General features: G+C 39.8%; 1 protein-coding gene across 3 annotated transcripts in view; it reads left to right on the forward strand.

Moving 5' to 3' along the window:
• The window catches only part of SLC24A2 (solute carrier family 24 member 2), a 101,499-nt gene extending 81,483 nt beyond the window's left edge, over positions 1-20,016 (forward strand). Inside the window, exons 7-10 of one of the 3 annotated variants that reach the window (XM_071730179.1) lie at positions 8,600-8,728; positions 15,734-15,823; positions 16,269-16,435; positions 18,292-20,016. In XM_071730179.1, the coding sequence (XP_071586280.1) occupies positions 8,600-8,728; positions 15,734-15,823; positions 16,269-16,435; positions 18,292-18,541 (636 nt within the window). In that variant the 3' untranslated portion in view covers positions 18,542-20,016. The remainder of the gene's footprint in view (positions 1-8,599; positions 8,729-15,733; positions 15,824-16,268; positions 16,436-18,291) is intronic. The other 2 variants (XM_071730181.1, XM_071730180.1) reach the window with 2 other exon arrangements.
• Positions 20,017-21,350: the final 1,334 nt, after the last annotated feature.

Genomic DNA, 21,350 nt, shown 5'->3' on the forward strand with positions numbered 1-21,350 from the left:
ACACAGCATTCATGTGTCCTTCTTCTCTGATGAAGATTAGAATTTGAAGAGGGGAAATTTGTTCATTGCCTTCCCCCACTTTCTTTCTAGCTTTTCCAAACTTTATGCAGACACCACATAGCCCTTGGAAATAATGTAGCTTCAGAGACAATGATTATCAGTTCTAACTGCAGGAACAGGATAGTATGACAGATAGTATTCATCAGTCATTTCTTCTCTTTAAAAAAATCACTCATTAAAGCTCAGTGACGAGTAAATTCATTACAGCTCAGGTCTGATCTACAAATATGCTTGAAATTTGGTATTTTTGTGGACAATTATTCTCTATTTTACACTGAGAACATAATTTTCTTCTGTTCCATGAGTATAATTCAATCCTGATTGGCTTGATTTTTTGATTATTTTTCTTTTGTGTCATGCAGAAGAAGTACTGTAGTGTCAGAATTTCTCAGAATAATAATGTCAGAATGACATTGCTTCTCTCCAATTTTCTGCTTGCACATGTCCAAAGACAAAGTTTTGTGATATCTAAGCACTGTTCAGAAACTGCCCTAAGAAAACTTACTGATAGTGTCTCTGTTTCCCAGTGATGATAATTTAGAACTGAGAAAATTAGGGACATTGTCTGTCTTGAGGAACCAACCTCCAAATAGGTATGTGGGGGGAAAAATGTTGTCCTGAAAATTGTGAGCAAGGCAATAAGTATATTCACAAAGCAGGTCATTAAATATTTGTAAAACATTTTTGCAGTCAGAATACAGAAAACTTGCACAGGGATTTAATTCTTTCTCCTCCAGAGAGATTGTGGCTGCCCACTCCCTGGAAGTGTTCAAGGCCAGGTTGGATGGGGCTTTGAGCAACCTGGTCTAATTGGAGGTGTCCCTGCCCTCCATGCAAGGAGGCTGGAACCAGATGATCTTTAAGGTCCTTTCCAAGCAAAAAAATTTCTGAGTCTGTGACTGTCAAGTTTCACTATCATCTTTATGCTTTTCCCTCTTTCAAAACAATCATAGTCATATTCATGTTTTTTCTTACTTTTCAGTGGTGAAGATTATGGTGCCTGGGTCTAGACACAAGTATTTCAGTAATATAGAATTCTGTACTGGAGTTAGAATTGTATGAAAATAGGTACATTAAAATTAAGTTATCCACGAGTAGAAAGAGAAAATTCAAATAAATCTATCTTACTTGTAAACACATATTCATTTAAAAGTATGATACTGAGAAAAAGATCTGTGTACAAGGAAGTTCTCAGGCTAAGATTGCAAGAAAATGGGGAAAAACAGTTTTTAAGTTCTGTTTTAATTTTCATGTATTTGCAATTTAAACTTCTTTTTTAAAAAAGCATAATACTCCAACTGCTATTATTTGGGTTTCCCTATGCCTCTCCTGGTTTCTTTATGGTTATTTTGGTCATCTGTATGATTCAAAACTCCTTTCCTCCAATTCTTTCCTCCTTTCCTTCTTTTCCAAGGTTGCACAAGGTTGAAATGCTTCAAAGGAGAGGGGAAGACACTGTAATTTAATGACTTTCACAAGGTTTTACTAATTAATTAAGTGAATTTCACTTCATTTGCTTTTTCTTTTTTTCTTTTTTCTTTTTCTTCCAGTTTCTTTAATAGTCTCTTCCATCCTGTACTGCCTTGCTTTTCCTTTTTCCCTGGGCCCTTAACTACATTCTTACTCTACTCTCCTCCAGGAAACCTCAGCTTTCCCTCTTTGCTTTAAAGTGATTAAAGTGATTACAGACACCAACCAGAAAGATAAAAAGGAGGTTAAAGAAACGCACAGCAGTGGTCTAATTAAAAGCCCTGACAATTTAGGAAAAGATTTACAGAATCACAGAATCAGCCAGGTTGGGAGGGACCTCAGAGGTCATCAAGTCCAACCCTTGATCCACTGCCACTGTGGTTACCAGACCATGGCACTGAGTGCCACATCCAGTCTCTTCTTAAAAACCTCCAGGGATGGAGAATCCACCACCTCCCTGGGCAGGTCATTCCAATGCCTGATCACCCTCTCTGTAAAGTATTTTTTCCTAATATCCAACCTAAACCTCCCCTGGCAGACCTTAAGCCCATGTCCTCTTGTCTTACTGATATCTGCCTGGGAGAAGAGACCAACCCCCCCTGGCTCCCACCTCCTTTCAGGGAGTTGTAGAGAGTGATGAGGTCTCCCCTGAGCCTCCTCTTCTCCAGGCTGAACACCCCCAGCTCCCTCAGCCCTTCCTCACAGGACTTGTGCTGGATCCCTTCACAGCCTCCTTGCTCTTCTCTGGACCTGCTCCAGCACCTCAATCTCCTTCCTGAACTGAGGGGCCCAGAACTGGACACAGGACTCGAGGTGTGGCCTCACCAGTGCTGAGTACAGGGGCAGAATCACTTCCTTGGACCTGCTGGCCACGCTGTTCCTGATACAGGCCAGGATGCCATTGGCCTTCTTGGCCACCTGGGCACACTGCTGGCTCATGTTCAGCTTCCTGTCGCTCCAGACTCCCAGGTCCCTTTCTGTCTGGCTGCTCTCAGCCACTCTGTGCCCAGCCTGGAGCTCCCCATGGGGTTGTTGTGGCCAAAGTGCAGGACCCGGCACTTGGCCGTGTTGAACCTCATCCCGTTGGAATCAGCCCAACTCTCCAGTCTGTCCAGGTCCCTCTGCAGAGCCCTCCTGCCTTCCAGCTGATCCACACTCCCCCCCAACTTAGTGTCGTCTGTGACTTTGCTGATGATGGACTCAATCCCCTCATCTAAATCATCTATAAAGATATTAAACAGAACTGGGCCCAACACTGATCGCTGGGGGACACCACTGGTGAGCGGCCGCCAATTGGATCAGCACCCTTCAGCACCACTCTCTGGGGATCTCCAGCAGTTCCTAACCCAGCACAGAGTGCCCCTGTCCAAGCTGTGGGCTGACAGCTTTTTCAGGAGAATGCTGTGGGAGACGGTGTCAAAGGCCTTGCTGAAGTCCAGGCAGACTCCATCCACAGCCTTCCCCTCATCCACCAGGCTGGTCACTTGATCATAAAAGGAGATCAAGTTGGTCAGACAGGACCTGCCCTTCCTAACCCCGTGCTGGCTGGGTCTGATCCCGTCCATCCTGTAGGTGCTGTGTGATTGCCCCCAGGATGTTCTGCTCCATAACCCTGCCAGGCACTGAGGTCAGGCTGACAGGCCGGGAGTTTCTTGGGTCCTCCTTTCATCCCTTTTTGTGGAATGCTGTGACATGCACCAACTTTCAATCATCTGGGATGTCCCCAGTGAGTCAGGACTGTTGGTAAATGATAGAGAGCATCTTGGTGAGCTCTTCTGCCAGCTCCCTCATCACCCTGGGGTGGATCCCATCTGGACCCATAGACTTGTGAGGATCCAAGTGGCCCAGCAAGGCACTTTTCAAGACCTTGGGCAACAAGATCAGCACTGCTCTGATGCTGCTTGTAGAAATTCAACAAAGCTTTTCAGAAAAGATCTCCAACAAATCAATTGTCCCAGACAGTAAAACTCATAAGATACTGCTCCCACCGTGAGCAGCAGCAAATCCTCACTTTGATAAAACTGGGATCCTCCAGAGGACAGACAGCTGTGGTCTCCTTCCCAGCCCCTAAGCAGCAGTGCAGGTAATACCTTATCCCATCATACAGTCTATAAGATGTTCCTGCTTCATTTGCAGCCCCAAATTACTTTTCCTCCTGTTGTATATTGCATTTTCCTCAAGGATTTTGTTCTACTTTCAGCATTCAGTCTCTTAACCTTCACCAGGTTGCCACAAGGGAGAAGACTTATATAAAACTTCATAGAATGGTGTTAAGCATGTATAAGAAAATGAAAGAAAACTGAAAGGACACTGACAGTATCTCATTAAATGCTTTATAGAGTGCCCTTCAAAGAAATTATCCTTCTGAGAAGTCCAATTGTCTCCTTGCCCTCTCCCCCGCCGCCTTCTTCACAAGCATTTGATTGTGTTCAGTCATAGTCATTTTAACCTGTGGCTTTCCCCAAAATAGCTTCCAATCTGAACACCTTTTCCTCCCACCTACACACACACGCATGCACACACACGCATACACACATGCGCACACTTTTACCTGTTTCCATGGAAACCCCACTTTAAAACATTTACATGCCAATTGTATTAGAGATAACTTTTCCATGAGAATAGTAAGGCAACTTGTGTGTTTTAGAAAAAGCCACTAATGCTGTATTGTTTTTGTTTTATATAACCTGCTTACGTGAGCAACAGTGTGGCAAAGCTTGCTTTGCCTTCCCAGTCACAGCAGAGCAGGAAGGTGCTCTGAGCTTCAGGACAGAGGCCATGGTGGGGATGGATGAATCTCCCCTTTCCCAATGTACTCATCCCATTTACACCAAATTAGCATGATGTGAATCTCAGTAGTAGTGCTGTGTTTGTTGTCCCAAGCCAGGATTCTCGACTATACTAAAGATTTCTATTTTGCAGAGAGAGGGAAGAAGCGATCAGACCAGCCTTTGCTGTAAGGCCATGATGTATTTCAGCATGCTTGGTATTTGTTTGATTGATCACTAAAAATACATTTTTCAAAGCCTGAACCTTTTTTCAGTTGCCACACTCAAACCAAAGTAAATTCCTGCGTCTTGTTTGCTCTTTGTAACTTAATGAGAGTGACAATGACATCAAAAGGGATCGATCTTTATTTTCCCAAAGCTTCTCAGTTGCCTCAGTCTACATTTTTTTCTGCTTTACACCAGTCTGACTTACTCGAAAACTAGGACAGTAAAAATGGCATGAAGGCTTATTCTTTAGATATATCTACATCACACTATAGCTGCTTGCTTCTCTTGGTGAGCTGACTGCAGTTTTGACTATTAAATTCAGAGTATTTCTTGTGAAATCTCTGGTACTAACCTGGGCATAAAAAGCTGCAAATGAGCTCCAGGAGCTGTGCTTTCAGGTATTTGTGCAAGACCCCAAGAGGCAAAAAGTGGCTTTTTGGAGTCATTTCACACTGCAGAGAGGATTCATGTAAACTACCCACCCTAAGAAGAGTATTAATACATACAAAATGCATTGTGAAACCTCAGAAATTCACTTTTATTCCCTACTTGAATTCCACTAAAGAGTTCATGAGAAAATACATTGTTTTCTCTCTTACTTACCCTATTGCTGTACTAACTGAGTAACTCACCTTCTTTTGCAATTTTTTTTCCCAAATGACAGGTAGGAGAAGATAAATGAGCAATCCAAGTTACATAATAAACTAATTCTTTTAATAATCTAAAAGCAGAAACTTGACACTGTTCTGTAAGTTGCAGTACAGCTCCAGTTGCCTTTGTCCTCTGCCTTTCTAGTGAAATAAATTAATGTAGATTTGCTATTCTAGAAAAATAATCTCAATTCTGAGAATCAGCAATTAGCTCTGAGACAGCTAACATTCTGAGATATCATAATTTTCCTTGATTTGCTTTTGTGAGTAGTTGTGCAGAGCTCTTCACTTCCAAGAATAATTAAAAAAAAAAAAAACAGAGCTTCACAGTCTTTTGCAGCACTATCAAGCAAATAAAGAAATGGCGTACTTATCGGTGGTACAATGTCTATACAAAAGCAAATTGAATTGCAAATAGTTCTTCTCTGCAGTGCTCTTTCTTCTGGAGTTGTAATGGTATCTCTGTATTGTCTAACGATACCAGAAGTCAAAATGCACAAGAAATGCAGAAACATGAGAATTCATAGTTCAGCTTTTCAGTTTAGTTGGGCTAACAGAATAAGCCTCATATTTATAATTCATATGCTATAGCTGTTATACCATATGGACTTGTTGGTAAATAGTGGCCTATTGAGTATTTCAGAGAAATTTGTGGTTCATTTTATTTGTTTTCCATTTGCCTTTCTGTCAGGAAAAAAGTATAGCAGGGTAGTTTGATGTTGTGCCAGAAAAGCAAATGTTCTTCATAAGCTAATACAAGCATAAGCATCCATGGAGACAATGATTTTATGATGTTTGCTAGAAGCAGTGGCTACATTTTGACTTTGGCAGATGGAGTTTGATACAAGCTGCTGTTTATAAACAGAATAGTTATTGATGAAATGTCACCATGTGTTTCTATTGTTCTTATAATGTGAAATACAATATCATTTCCTACATGTGGAAAACTTTTCTTGGAAGATTCGGAAAACTTGTCAGAGCAATCCTGAAATTTAGAAAACTTGTCAGAGCAATCCAGTAAGAAATATCTTCTGTGGATTATAGACAAGTATTAGGTAGATGCCCTTGGATAAAGAACTTGAGAAAGATGGAGGATATAGAGATTTGGCACCTTTTTCATTGTTTGTAATGAGTTACATAGAATTTTTGGAGTAGCAAGAAGTTATGAATATACACAGATTGGTTTAAAAGAAAATAATATTTTTTACAGAGGTCTAAAAGAGAGCACAGGGCTAAATACCACTTCTCAGTTCTCCAGCATAACTATATTTTTATCATATATTAATTATATATTTATAACTGTATTTTTTTATGTTTAAAGAGGAACCCTACTAAGCCTGGTAGAATATGCAAAGGGAGAATTCCCCAGAATTAATTTGGTAATTTGGTAATCACTACTGATTAATTCTGCACTAGGATATGAGTATACATACTGCAAATGTGTATGTAACAAAAAGCAGTACTGAGCACAACCAGGAAAAAACAAGGATAGAGAAATAAAGAGTGGAAAGAATTATGACAGCTAATGAGAATTTCAGAGAAACATATTAATGGCTATTAATATGAAGGTCTAAAGCACCTTCTGCCTAAACCTTTAATTTGTTGAAAATGAAAATACATACCACATCCCAGTACGTCTTCCCTGAGTGCCCACGTCTGACTGTCACTCAAAGCGAGATACTAGTAGGCCCTTGTTTTGAAATCCATTGAAGTTAGATTTGCAAATACAATAAGCTTCCTTACTTCCACTTATTTTTGAAAGGTCAGCATTTGAAAACAGGATGCTGATTCCAGATTCTGAAATAAGAAATAGAGATCCAGTCTGTAGCACCTGTAATTCATGCTGGAGTTAAACCAGTGAGAGTAAGTTTGCTCTACAGCACTGTGGACTCAAGTTTGGCCATGTATTCTGGGGATAACTCTCCTGGGGAGAGCAGCACAACATGAATGTGAAAAGGTCTCAGATGGAGCAAGGTTTCTCAGGAGACATCTGGCAGATCTCCATTTGTAATTCTTTGTGCTCCGTTGCCACAGCCACATCCACTGACTGTGCGGAATGAGGTGCATGCTGGTACAGTTCCACATGGACCAGCTTAAGTATTGATTTCCATACATTTTGCAGACTTGTGTGCAGACTCAGACTAATGTAAAGCTTTTGTTTTGATTAAGTACAGCTGTTAATCATGGCTAATCTTTAAAGATGGCAATTCAGGAAGTACTTTGTAACTCTGTTCTGTTTATGAACCACTCATTTACGGATCTTTATTCCAGCTGAGTCCACTACTTGAATTATATGCAGGCCACTCAGAAAGAGTTACCTAGGCAACCCTTCAATTGGTCCTTTTTTTCTGAGATTTTACCTCAGTCATCATATTTCAAAGCTGAGCATCCATTTCAGATTGATTTTCCTGCCCCAATGGGAGAGAAATGGATTTGGTTTTTAGGAAGTAGCCCCACAAACTTCTGCACCAGCCCAGTCCCCCAGAGGTTAAGCTTCAGCGTTTGCAGAAGTGAAATACAGATCATCATCCTCCTTTGGTAAAAAGCTGAAAGCTAAAGGAAAAAGGTAGCCTCTTAAGAGATGCTCAGGAGCCTCTGGAGTAGCCTGTGAAGAGTGACAAATTGTGCCTATGTACATTCAAAACATCTTTTAATAAGGATACCTATTATGACCCATTCACTTCAGTGTCACCTTGCAATCACACAACTTTGGAGTTTCACAAGAGGATTAAGAAGTATAGTATAAGGGTTAACAAAATGTTATCTGCTGTTAACATCAACACATAATTGTCAATGTAACTGCTGTCTGTCAATGTTTTAAGAGGAAAGTAAGGGTTTGCTTCCAGTCTATCAGTGTCAGGTGATACAATCATGGTGGAAGAGCCTGAGCTAAGACTTGGGCTTGGTTCAGGAGGTACTGATCAGTTCAGCTAGCTGAGTAATTGAACAATTCAGGAGTTTATAACCATGGAATAATTAAGCATAATTCTTAGAATTACCAACAAGTAGACAATTTTTATGACCAATACCAACATATGGTGACATTTTATCAATAGCTTTATCCAGTTCTGTTTTAATCCCTGACTAGTGTAGTCTGAATTCCAAGGTAGAGCCTGTGAGAAATATGAGAGGCACAGGCTCAACGGTGAAGGCACAGCCCCCCAAGGGACCAGCATCACTGTCAGCATAGCTGCAAACAGATGTCCTCTGACAGCTGCACTCCAGGGATACCATACTGTGTGCCCCCACATTGTTTTACTGTGTCCTAGCTAATGTTGTTAGGTAGGTATGGTGTTAATATCATGTTTTCAGACCCCATGGATTCCCACCAAAACACAGCACAGTCCTCAGGACTCTTCTTTAAAGACTCCCTAACCTCATTCCTCCATTTGAATATTGTTCTCAGTGTGGCTTTTCTTACAGGATGAAGAGGATGAGGAGCAGCCTCTCAGCTTGGCCTGGCCTGACACCCCACGCAAGCAGTTCACTTACCTTATTGTATTACCCATTGTTTTGCCACTGTGGATTTCCCTCCCAGATGTCAGAAATCCTGTAAGTAACTTTTGTTAGAAGTCAGTGTGTTCTGTGCAGCAGAGTGGTTCTCTAGCTAAATGCCAAAAAAAATTAAGTTTAGTGGATTTATGTAAAAATAGAGCCTATGGTTTTTTTAATAGTTTCTTCTTTGAAGAAGACATCACAACATCAGTCTTCAAATTCTCAAATGGGTGCTTATGGGCAACTGGTTGGTAATAGCTGTACAAAGATTGCCTTTTGTATTCACTAATGCTTTATGACACAAAGTGAAAGCTCTTAAAACTTCTTTGAGGCCTACAGATACACATTTCTAGATTACCACTGAATATCCCATAAGTACCAAGGAAGTCTGGGCCTCTGTAGTGCCCTAAAAATTACAGTTACAGCAATTTTACACTCACTAAAATTTCTCTGTGGTTCAAAAATTACAATACTTGATTCTTTTAAATGCCTGCTCTACTAGACCTTTGTCTTCTATTTGCCATTTTTTAATTTTCATATTAGAACAAGATACCTAAGTCCTTCCATGTGTAAAATACTTGCTAGTTCTTTTCCCAGCTCAGCTTGAAGTGATGTGATAGTGATTACAAATTACTTACTGTGTCCATTTTTCAAGTCTTAACACTTTCATATTCTCATATACAAACAGATCTGACTGGGGAGGCTCAAGGAAATGAAAGAATTCTTTACTAGTGTTTTTAATCTCTTTTCCTTTCTGGATCAAAAATATATTTAAAACTGCTGCAAGAGAGGGATGCACAGTTTATAAGGTTCTAAACTAACACCCCTAATGTTTTTTTTTCTTAACACAAACACTGAAAAACTTCTCCATCCCACACACTAAAAAACTTCAATTCAATGCAAGAAACAAGGTAAATAAGACCTCTAGTTTGTTTTTAGATAAAGGTTTCTCAAAGGATATAAACTGACATTTTCCTTTCCAACTTTAAGCTTCCTTTTAGGTTTTCAAACAACTAGATAAACAACAAAGAGCATAATACATGAATTACAAGATTTAAAACTACCTTTGTAATGTTTTTCATAATTTGGCCCCAAATTAGCAAGTGCTGCTAAGAGGTATGTACTTGCATAATTTTGAAAATCTGAAGTTGACTTCAATAGACATGTAGACTTACCCAATATTCTGTACTGTATAATTAAGAACAGTTGTTACAGTAATGGTTTTGGAAAGCTAATTTCTCAAGATGTTGCATGCAACTGTGTGAGGCATGAGATTATTGACACTGGTATTGTTCACAACAGAACCAGTGTGTGAGCATACAGCAGCTAAAACATCCTGCTGTAACACAAAAGATAAGCACAGCTGTATATGCCAGATACATCGATGGTCAACAGAGTTTTAAAATTATATTCACTGAAAGGAATACCTGTTTATACATAAGAAAAAGAAATGTAGTTTTAAATTATATGTAGTAATAACAGAAGTGATAACAGGCTGTGTCAGTATGACAAGCTGCTTATTTTGAATGTTACTGTCAAAGAATTAACCAGATGGTTGCATAAATTAAATTTTCAGGGATGCTTCATTAGTGTGAATTATCTCTAAAATATTCCCACTTATGCCTACAGATCACTCCCTTTATTCTCTTCCTAAGAAAACCAAAACCCAATAGCATAGTTCAGCATGTGCAGCAGAAAACAACTTTCCAGGAAATCCATGAGGCGAAAGTTAAAACAAGCCTTAATACTTAATATAGATTACTTAAATGGATGATTAATGGATACTTAAACAGATAGGCCTACCACAGGGGGCTTGATTTGCATATGCTGTAATTATAGACACCCAAATTCTGCATCAAATTGCTCAGATTAACATGTGGCTATGAGTGTTTGAGTGCTATATACTGATTTGAAGGATCAAAAGGAGCCTCTGACATCCTCTGGGGGCGTCCACTTTTCAAAAATGAGTTCACCTATCCCCCTAGAGCCTGTTTTTAAAGTCTGTTTTTCCCTGCAGAAAACTCTGTTGGACTGACTTTGCTTGTTCTATACCATGCTATACATGGCTCCATGAAACCCAGAAGATAGATAAAAATTATTTCAAGCACTAGGTCTCTGATAATAAGGTGATCCTTGCTGCCTTCTGCTGTGGTGTACAGATTTGTAATTTTTTATATACTTAGAGTAGATTGCATATTACTTGAACTAATTCCTCAGCTGATTCAATAGCTAACATGCTTTAGGGTGTTTAGTGCCTCGGTAATACCTGCTCATATTAAACAGGTATATACGAAAATCCTTACTATAAAATCAATAATGTCACTGGCATATTTCACCAGAAATAGCTGTGCCTTTGGAGAATTCCATACATGACTTTTTGTTCAGGTGTTTTGAACAGTAACAGGTATTTTTCATGTACTAATAGCTCATTTTCCCAGTGGCCCTGCATAGGCTGCAAACATAGCTGCCCACCTCTCTGCAGTAGGTGATGATGTGACCAAGGTGGCCGGTGACCAGTGGCAGATACACCATGATTTTTTTACAGCCATATTGTACTGTCCATTGTACTGTTGTGTTATAGGCCAGAAAAATGGCTATCACTGGACTCATATGGGGCAGGTTTTTATATCTCTGCAAATTCCCATTACCAACAAAGAGGTACAGCTTACATGAACTCTTGTTGCCATACAGAGATGCACAGTTACCAAGGGGACAAGGACAAAATGTTCCTGCATAGATCCAGTTACAGGAGCAGGTTCTGAGTAATCGGATTTAAGCACCATCAAGTATGAAAGAAAAAAAAGCTTGAAATGCAGATGGATTTATATATGAGATCAACATATGGGTTGTTTAGTTTAAAACTAAAGATGTTGGTAACAATACTGGCTAAAATTAAGACACTTGCTTTGGAAACTATTAACCACTCACTATCTTTCAGGATCAGGCTCTTAGAAGAAAAATCCTCATACTTGGATCATTCTTACTACTGAGAGTCCCATTTTTCAGAAACTGGCATGAAATCAGTGCAGAAATATACCAAGAAAAATGTCCTTAAGATTGCTGATAGACAGGAACAGTACCAATCCAACTAACCTATAGTGCAACTACAAAATCCTTTCTCTTTTGTTAAAAGAAAATAGCATACAAACTGAATGAGCCATAGGTTTTCTCATCTGTTACCATGATCACAACTGAACCAATTGATATTAAACTGGGCTCTTTGTCTTAACAAGGCAGCCATCACAACAGCTACCAGAAAAGGTGGGGAGAAATACTGCTGTCGGATAACTCTGACTAATTCTTCTAGGAAAATGCTTAGAATTGGCAGCTCTCTACATTTCCAAGAGCTAGGGAGTGCCAATGAGATGCATCTCTAAAAAATGCTGTCAACAGATACAAAATAATCATGATTAGTATTACACTCTGGAAATAAAATCCAGCATCCAAAAAAGAATTTGCACTCTCATTATTGCTTTTTAAAAAACTTCATCTACATGCAAATTATATAGCAGCATCTATGGAGTCCATTCTTGATTTCATCACCTGTAATACATACAAGCTTTAAGTTTTGCTCTTTTTGAGTTTAAATGTTCCCCTTTTAAAATAGATAATTAAACTGTTAAGCCTATTAAAGTACTCTTAATCTTGAAATGCTGCTTATCAGTTAATTTTACTGGGAGAGGATTGACTGAGTAGGCTAGGAATACACACACTGCGAAGTTACTGAGTTGCAATTCTTAGCCACCCATATTCTGTGGGTGTCTGACTCAGATAGGCAATGTCTCATTATTTTGCAAGACCCGTTTGGTATATATAATCACACTGGCAGAGAGTTATTGCCAGCTCTTGCTGTATTAATTTTGCATAAGCCAGTGTATGCTTGTATCTTGAGTGCTGTATAGTGATTATTCAAATTGCACTGCTGTGAGATGGTCTGTAAAGATTTGTGACCATTTACAACAAACTTCATCATTGCATTCACCATATGTGTTGCCAAAAAATCCCACCTTTTGCAAGGACATCAAAAATACTGAAAGTTAAAGGAGCTGACTACAAAGAATGATGAAAAAGAAGTGCTTGCTATGTACTTTTTAAAAACAGGAACTTGTCTTTAGATGGATTTATCCCTTCTGGACCCAATTCTGTTCATATTCTGATCACTATTTTAACATCATTTCAAATTGTATTTCTTTTTCAGACTAAGGTCTCCTGTCGCCCGAAGCATATTAAGTTTTGATTTTAAAATTAAAGTCCATATGATCAGAAGTTCAAAATCACATTTTCTGATCTGGTAAAAATTTAGAACTCTGTGTCAAATAAAGTAACTGCTTGCTCTGTGAAGAGTTAAGCACATCAACCATAACAGCTTGGGTAATTCTAGAAACTGTGACTGTGACAGTAATAGAATTTATGTGAAAGGGATGTCTGCAGGTGCCATTGTAGCTTTTTATGCCTGTATTTAAAGATAATGTATTTAAAACACCTGCTGGAATGATTTTCTTACTCCAAGAGCAGCTTAGTAATTTATTTATTATCTGTACCATATTTAATTTGTGTTCCTATTTATATTAAACCATAAAGTTGTATAGATTTTGTTAGTCAAGTTTTACAAGCTCAGTTTTCAGGAGGGTGTTTAGCACTATGAGAAGTGACCCCAAGGGAGTGAGAAAGTATTCTATAGCACAGTCTACACCTGCACCTGCTGCTAGAGCAGATATGGACCTTTTATTTGTCCCACCTTGAGATAAGTGTGTACAATTGCCATTGCTGACCTTACCTTTTTCCCGTCAGTAATGACCTGATTTCATTCTATTTACATCAGCAGAAGTTTACACAACCTCAACGTGCTGTGGGCCAGCTTTACTTTTTCCTGATTCAGCTCACAAAGGATGGTGTCATTCCCACATGACCAGCCCTAATGGCCATCCCAGTTCACTGACCACCTTTTAGTCCAAAGCCACCTGTGCTGATCAGTTCCTAAATATGACATTATACTGACCTGGGTAAGCTGAATTAGCAAAATCCAAGAAGTATTTTCTCTCCTCCAGTCATGTTCTGGGAAAGCCACGCAGTCCCACACCACCTAGGAGAGAGGCACAGGCCAATCAGTCTCCTGGTGTAGGAGGGGTACATCCTGCACTGCAGTGGAAAGGGGAATAGTCAAAATGGGGGGCCCCAAAACATCTGGAATCCCATGCCAGAACAAGTGGAAGTGGATTTAGCGAGGACTTACCAGGAAGAGGTAGTGCAGGTTGGAGCAGCAGCTGGAGTAAGAATCTAGAGTGGTACAACTTAATTCTACAAGCAGCCCTACTGGTTATTCATGAAAACGTGTTGGCACATCAGAAGTCATTGTCTGGAGTGAGGATCAGTGTTCAGAAGGTCAATACCCATTAAGGATGTGGTTCTTTCAAGACTGTTAGCATACACTCACAGTACAATTTTCAGTTTAAGCACTAATTTGATTTAGACAGTGATTGCCTGGATAGTACTGCAGTCATGCTTCTTTCCTGTAGTAGTTAACTTGATCTCTTTTTTATTACAGACACTGAGCTAGTCAATAGGAAACATAGATGTTGTAAAAGACAGAAAAGAACAGAAACCAACATAAATTGTTAATCCAAATATAACCCATTCATTGACTACAAGGATTCTGTCTATTCATAGTCTGACATTAGTAAGGGAGATATTGAAACCTAGAATGGAATTACTGACTGTGTTGATATACAGATTTTTTAATTAATTGAAGGGCCTCAGGGGTGTGATTTACATTTTTCTATAACAAACTTCTCTACAAAATAGAGCAAATACATGCTTAATGTAGCTTCTGTTCTGACTGAGAAGATGGGTTGTTTTCCCAAGAAAAGTAAATGGCTAATAAATTTTAGATGTGTATTTGTTTGGCTTTTTCATATGGCAGCCTTTGTTGGACTGACTGTGAAAGGTGTTGCACAAAGTTATTGATCTGTGAATGAAAGGTACAGTTACCTGTTCTAACAATTTGAAAACATTCTTTCTGAGTAAGTATGAAGCTATTAATAAATGTAGAAGCCAAACCACCATTCAGCTGAACACATATGCAAACTGCATTGTAACAAAATATGATACAAATGACAACCCAAAACTTGCCATTCATCAGACAGGTTCATAGAATCATAGAATCATAGAATTGGCTGGGTTGGGAGGGACCTCAGAGATCATCAAGTCCAACCCTTGATCCACTACCCCTGCAGTTACCAGACCATGGCACTGAGTGCCACATCCAGTCTCTTTTTAAATATCTCCAGGGACGGAGAATCCACCACTTCCCGGGGCAGCCCATTCCAATGCTTGATCACCCTCTCAGTAAAGAAATTCTTTCTAATGTCCAAACTAAACCTCCCCCGGCACAACTTGAGACCGTGCCCTCTTGTCTTGCTGAGAGTTGCCTGGGAAAAGAGACCAATCCCCACCTGGCTACACCCTCCTTTCAGGGAGTTGTAGAGAGTGATGAGGTCTCCCCTGAGCCTCCTCTTCTCCAGGCTGAACAGCCCCAGCTCCCTCAGCCTCTCCTCATAGGATCTGTGCTCAAGTCCCTTCACCAGCCTGGTTGCCCTCCTTTGGACCTGCTCCAGGACCTCAATATCCTTCCTGAACTGAGGGGCCCAGAACTGGACACAGGACTCAAGGTGTGGCCTCACCAGTGCTGAGTACAGGGACAGAATCACTTCCCTGGACCTGCTGGCCACGCTGTTCCTGATACAGGCCAGGATGCCATTGGCCTTCTTGGCTACCTGGGCACACTGCTGGCTCATGTTCAGCTTCCTGTCAATAGGTCAGAAGGTCTCATTTTACAGCTGAAGCAGCTGGAAGAATAAGGCATATAGCAGTGTGGTAAGCATATAGCAGCGTGGGGATTCAGTTTCTTAACATTTTAAAATTTTATTTTGATTATCGGATAATGATCAGAGTAGTTTATCAGAGCAAGTGATCAGAAAAAAATGAGAGGCCATGCCAATAGGAGTACTACACACACCAGCCTTTGACATAAGTGTTCACTGTTTCTCTCTGTTTCTGTTTCAGGGGTCAAAAAAATTTTTTCCTATTACCTTTTTTGGCTCAATCAGCTGGATTGCATTTTTTTCTTACTTAATGGTCTGGTGGGCACATCAGGTAAGGAGGTGGTACTGGTATAAAATACTAGCCCTACATCATGTCTTCAACTGTGAAAGATCATTTATAGTCAGAGTAAATCATCTATCTCATGCTGAGTAGCACTTTATTTTAGGAACTGCAACCGTGGCTTAAGTAAATCATTACTCAGTAAATGGAAAGTAGTTCAGAGAACTGTGGTTGTCCTGACTGCAGGACTTGTGATAATTCTTGTAACATCAGGGCCATCAGCAACCACTTAACAACACCTACTGGTTCTCTTTGACAATCTTATCTTTCTCTTGAAACATGGAAATCTGTGAAAACAAGTAATCCTCCAATCTGGCCTGTATTCTCCAAGTTAGTTGGCAAGCTCCAGGTTAATATTCCTGGTTAAACAGGTTTACAGCAGAAGACACTTCTTCATGGCAGGATGTTTTTGTTGTTTTTGCTTAAACCTTTTTAGGTTGGAGAGACTATTGGTATTAGTGAAGAAATCATGGGATTGACTATTCTAGCTGCTGGCACATCCATTCCTGACCTTATTACCAGTGTTATTGTAGCACGCAAAGGTCTGGGGGACATGGCTGTATCCAGTTCTGTTGGAAGCAACATATTTGACATCACAGTGGGGTAAGTCCTACAGCAAGAAAACCGTATCTATTTTAACATGTCTTTTGTTCTTCCCATCTAGCTGTGGGTTTGCCAACGTGTTCTACAACAACCTTCTGCAGTTGATACTTAAAAAAGGAGAGTGATGTAAATATGCAGCAGGTGTTACTATCAGAAGTGCTTAGAAGTTTTCAGATGTTTTCATGGCAGAACTGTTAAAAATTTGTTGCCCAATTCTCTCTTTCATAGATTGTAAAGCCACCCAGGCAAGTAAATTGCACTCTAAGAAGTATGCAAGAGCATTGCTGCTGCAAGGGATTTCTTAAATTTTTTTATGAATTCAGTCATCTTGCTGTTCTTTGCTTGTGTTGCCATTCATTGTGCTTACACTAGAGCTTTCTTCTTAAATGATGATCAGGAACAATTCATAGTCTCCAGTATTCTTTGCTGTCTTGTGTAGCTCATTAGGCTTTTGTTAACAAGTGACCTCTTTATATACCTGGCAAGTCCCAAATTAAAAAACAATTTGCTAGTTGCACACAGTGTATACCTCTCACACTGTGAAGCAACAAAAGATTGTGCAGAAATGTGCTATTTATACCTTACTGCTTCATGGCAGCTCCATGGGATAGTGATGTGTGGCAAGCAGTTGGAAGTCAAATTCCTTTTTAATCTTCTGAGACCAAGCTCGACCAAGTCCAGAAATGCATTAGTCTATGCCCCAGTGATTCAAAAATGTGCAGGAAATGTACAGACAAACTCTGGCTTTATTCCCCATTCCTATCTTCATCACAGGACAGAGACCCTGAGAATCATGTCTATACTCTCAATTTCTCCACCTTTGGTTGTTTCTTGCTATCACACGCTCCAAAGAACAGTAATAGTCTTGCACAGCTTCACCATGGCATAGATCATGGTTTTCTGCACAGGAACTAAAAGGAATTCTGAAGTTAAACTGGGTCATAAATGGCTTTTTTTTAATCCACCTGATAGCTAACGGAAGTAAGTGCCACTGGGCACAGCAGTAACTCTGGGCCACTTTTTTATATCAATCCAGAATTTTTAATCCACCGGATAGCAGTAACAATCTGCTGGAACTGGTGTATTTACAGCAGACATTGTACAGTTGAGCTCTAGGCTGGCTTAGTTAGTACTGAGGCTGTAATAAATTATTCTTGAGATGCTTATTCAAAATTTGGATGTTGTGAGACTCTGACAGCTCTCTTCATAATTTCTAAGCCTGCTAAGCTCCATTCAGTGGCTTAAGTATTTATTTCAGCTTGTCATCTTCCAGAGGGATGTTGCCTCATTCTGTGGCATCAGAAATGAGAAATGCAGTGACAGCAAATGCAGAAACAGCAACTCAACTGGAGTTCAGTTGAAGTTCACATTTTAAAACAGGTTTATACAGCAAATGTGGATCAAGGCTTTTAGCAGCTAAACTTCTGGGGCAGTGCCTTGCATGGTACTGGTGCTTCACGGCAAGGACATGTCTCTAGGTGATGCACTCTGCTGTAATGCAGGCTCTTGGAAAGAGATTGGAAGTAGATTCTTCCACAGATGGCCTGAAATCCAGAAACAAATTAAAAGACTCTCCCTGCTCACAGACATAATGCCAGGTGATTTGTCATCCAGAGAATATATAACTCACTAACAATAAAGAGTGGAAGAACTGGAAGCCTAAATCCTGTTTGTTCTCCCCAAGAACCAACCACAGGCAAGGAGAAAAATTAGATTTATGTACATACAAGAAGAGTTTCATGACTCACTTTATGCAGGAAGCCTCTGGTTGTAATTTGAAGTGCCTTCAGAAACTTTCTAGTGCCCCTTTCAGCACCTCTGCAGTGTTTCCAATTTATTTTTCTGTTTCTTAACAGCCTTCCTCTTCCGTGGCTCCTGTATGCTGTGATTCACAACTTGGCCCCAGTGGCAGTCAGCAGCAATGGTCTGTTCTGTGCAATTGTCCTCCTCTTCATCATGCTGCTTTTTGTCATACTCTCCATCGCTTTCTGCAAATGGAAGATGAATAAAGTCCTCGGCTTTCTCATGTTTGGGCTTTATTTTGTGTTCCTGATTGTCAGCGTCCTCCTGGAGGACAAAGTGATCCAGTGTCCTGTCTCCATCTAGTGGAAAGTGCTGTTTCTCGAGAAAAAAAAAAGAGAACAAAACAAATCAAACCTAAACTAAACTAAACTAAACAAATAAAAACAATAGATATTTATTTAACGAAGCAAAACAAAAAAAAAAAAAAAAAAAAAAAACAAAAAAAACAAACAAGAAAAAAACAAACAAAAAACCAATAAATAAAGAAAAAAGAAACAGAGAAAACACACAGCAGAAAGCTTCTATGAGGATAACCCGTGGATTTGTAAAATTTCCTCTCCCTCAATTTTAAAAGAAAGAAAGAAAGAAAAAAAGAGGACACAGAAGGTGGATCTCAGAGCTGCAGAATGACTGCTGCTGGACAGTGCAGCCACGTGTGAAGAGCTGAGTTCAGCTGCACTGGGGTTTTCTTTGTCTGTTGCAGAACATCCTGGCTGCTCAGTACTTGACGTGCTGCACACACATGGAAGCAATGAGAGCTACTGCTTTTCCTGTGCCTGTGGCACATACCCACAGACTTCTCATTCTCTGTAGCAGAATGCACAGACACACAGCAGGCTCAGCTCTCCAAGCTCTCATCTTCTAAGGGGAATGCTAATATTAACTTTGTGGGGGTGCCACCCCACACACACCCTTGTATGGGATTTTTCTGATAATCTACTGAAACTCCTGAGTGGAAAGCATACACAGAGTACATGAGTCACAAGGAGGGAAGAGCTTGCACATCTCTTCATACAAGTGGATTTCTATGATGTGATTTCAGGGAGTTCATCTGTGTTTTGATACTCTGCATCACAGGTCCGTAAAGGCAATCAGCAGGATGTTAATGCTGGTTTATTTCATCTTGCGAAACTCTTCAGATTCCAAAAACTCTGGCTCTGGCACTGAAGGGGCAACACTGCCTGACCTATTTGAGACTGGTGCAGATTTTCATTGCATTCACATGCAAAGACCAAAATGGGGATATTCTTTCTTATCTAATAGCAACACAGCATGCAGAGAGATCTCACAAATACTATGTGAACACACCATTCTTATTAACACAGCAATACCAACAACAGTACCAATGGCTTTCAGATACTGTTATATGAGTTTGCCTTCTCATGCCAGAAGAAAAAGGCTAATTTGCGTAATATTTAATACAGAAAATAGAAGTAATGATAGTGGCAGCCTATTAGCTGAAGTGAATATATATTTCACAGTCTAACTTTCACCACTACTTAGAGAGTAAGGACCTTCACAGCTACATATAGGCATTGCTGGAAGAGATCCCCAGCTGATGTACAAAACTGGGGCAGTTCATCTTTGCTTTTTTAAGTCTTGAAACTAGGTAAGAGACACTCACAACTTTAAATATAGCGGAGCTGAAGGAGACCTGCATGAAAATTTTCAGTACTGCTGGAAGTGTGAATGTCTAAAGAAGCCCAGGAAGGAGTGAAAATGAAATTGTGAAAGGACAAGGTGCAAACCCAGACCAAAAAAAAAAAAAAAACGAAGAAGGGGAAAAGCAATGAAGAATTCATCTTTCCAGTAGTTTGGATGATTGAAAAAGAGAAAAGAGGGAGGACTGGAATGGGTGTTAAGAAATTATTTCAGATAATTGTTGTTTGTTTATTCAGATCTTATGTGCGGTTAGAGTTCATGAAATTCCAGCACATTTCTGTGACCTGTTTCAGCATTGTTTTGTATTCGTGTTGCACTCACAATGGCAAAGCCGTGCTCACAGCTGTATAACAGAAGGCTCAGTACCTTTTGTCTTGTCTGTTTGTGTATGTTCCATGCTGTTTGTGTCTCACCCCTTTGTCCTTTACTTGTTTTCCCTATATGTGTTTTTATATAACAGTATCTGTTTAGAGACTAGGGACTTGACAGAAAACAATGGTAGAGAAGACAGTTAAAAAAATACATATTAAAAATTACTAAAATGTTAATGTTATATCATGAAGAAAAAAGCTAATGAGCAAAGCAAGAAAACTAGGAGTAACAAAGTCTGCTACTCATGTCTTGTCCTGAAGTATTAAGTCCTAGCTACACTCAGAATCAGTATTTGATCTTAACTGTACTTTTGCAACATCTCTTGCAGCTTAGTGCTTGATAGTGTGAGCTTCTCTCATTGTGAGTAACAAATTGTGTATCTGAGATCCTTCACTGCTCCAGAATCCTTACCTACCTTAATGATAGCGCTGACCACATCTTAAACCTTTTGTTTCTGTACACGACGGGAAGATTGGTGTGTACGTACCTGCAGTGCCCTCTACTGACAGGAACAGCAATCTTGCAAAAGCAAACCTGCAACCCTAATTCTGAGCTGCAATGAAACAGGTGTCCCAAAGTACAGAGCTGGCTTGACAATATAATGTCACAGAGGAGCCACCAAATGGCTTTTATTTATGAAAACAGTGCTCAAAAATGGATTTTACCATAAGCCAAGCAATCCTTTCCCAAATGGGCAGGATAAAAAAGAGCAACCTGAAAGACTGTGTTCAGGATCATGATACATCTCTGTGCATGGGTGCTTACAATACAAAAAGATGCCCAGATTCACTGGTCTGAAATTTCAAATTAAGAAAACAAGGAAATAAGAGAGTTCAAGAGCCTGATTTCTGTTCAGTGCATTACTTTTTTTTTTTCTCTCTTTTTCCTTTTCCTTTTTGTTTTTTGTTTTTTTTTTTCCTAAATGGCCTCATGGGAAGCATGATGTGTAACTGGAAAGGTGTGGTGCACTCTGCAAAGTGAGGGCAGAAGCACAGATTACTGCCCTGCTTAGAGCAGGCAGGGAGAACAGGGTAACTAATCAAAAGCCCCACACACTAGGAGTATTTCAATCCAGTAT

Source organism: Heliangelus exortis, chromosome Z, assembly GCF_036169615.1.
Source record: "Heliangelus exortis chromosome Z, bHelExo1.hap1, whole genome shotgun sequence".
NCBI classification, from domain to species: domain Eukaryota; kingdom Metazoa; phylum Chordata; class Aves; order Apodiformes; family Trochilidae; genus Heliangelus; species Heliangelus exortis.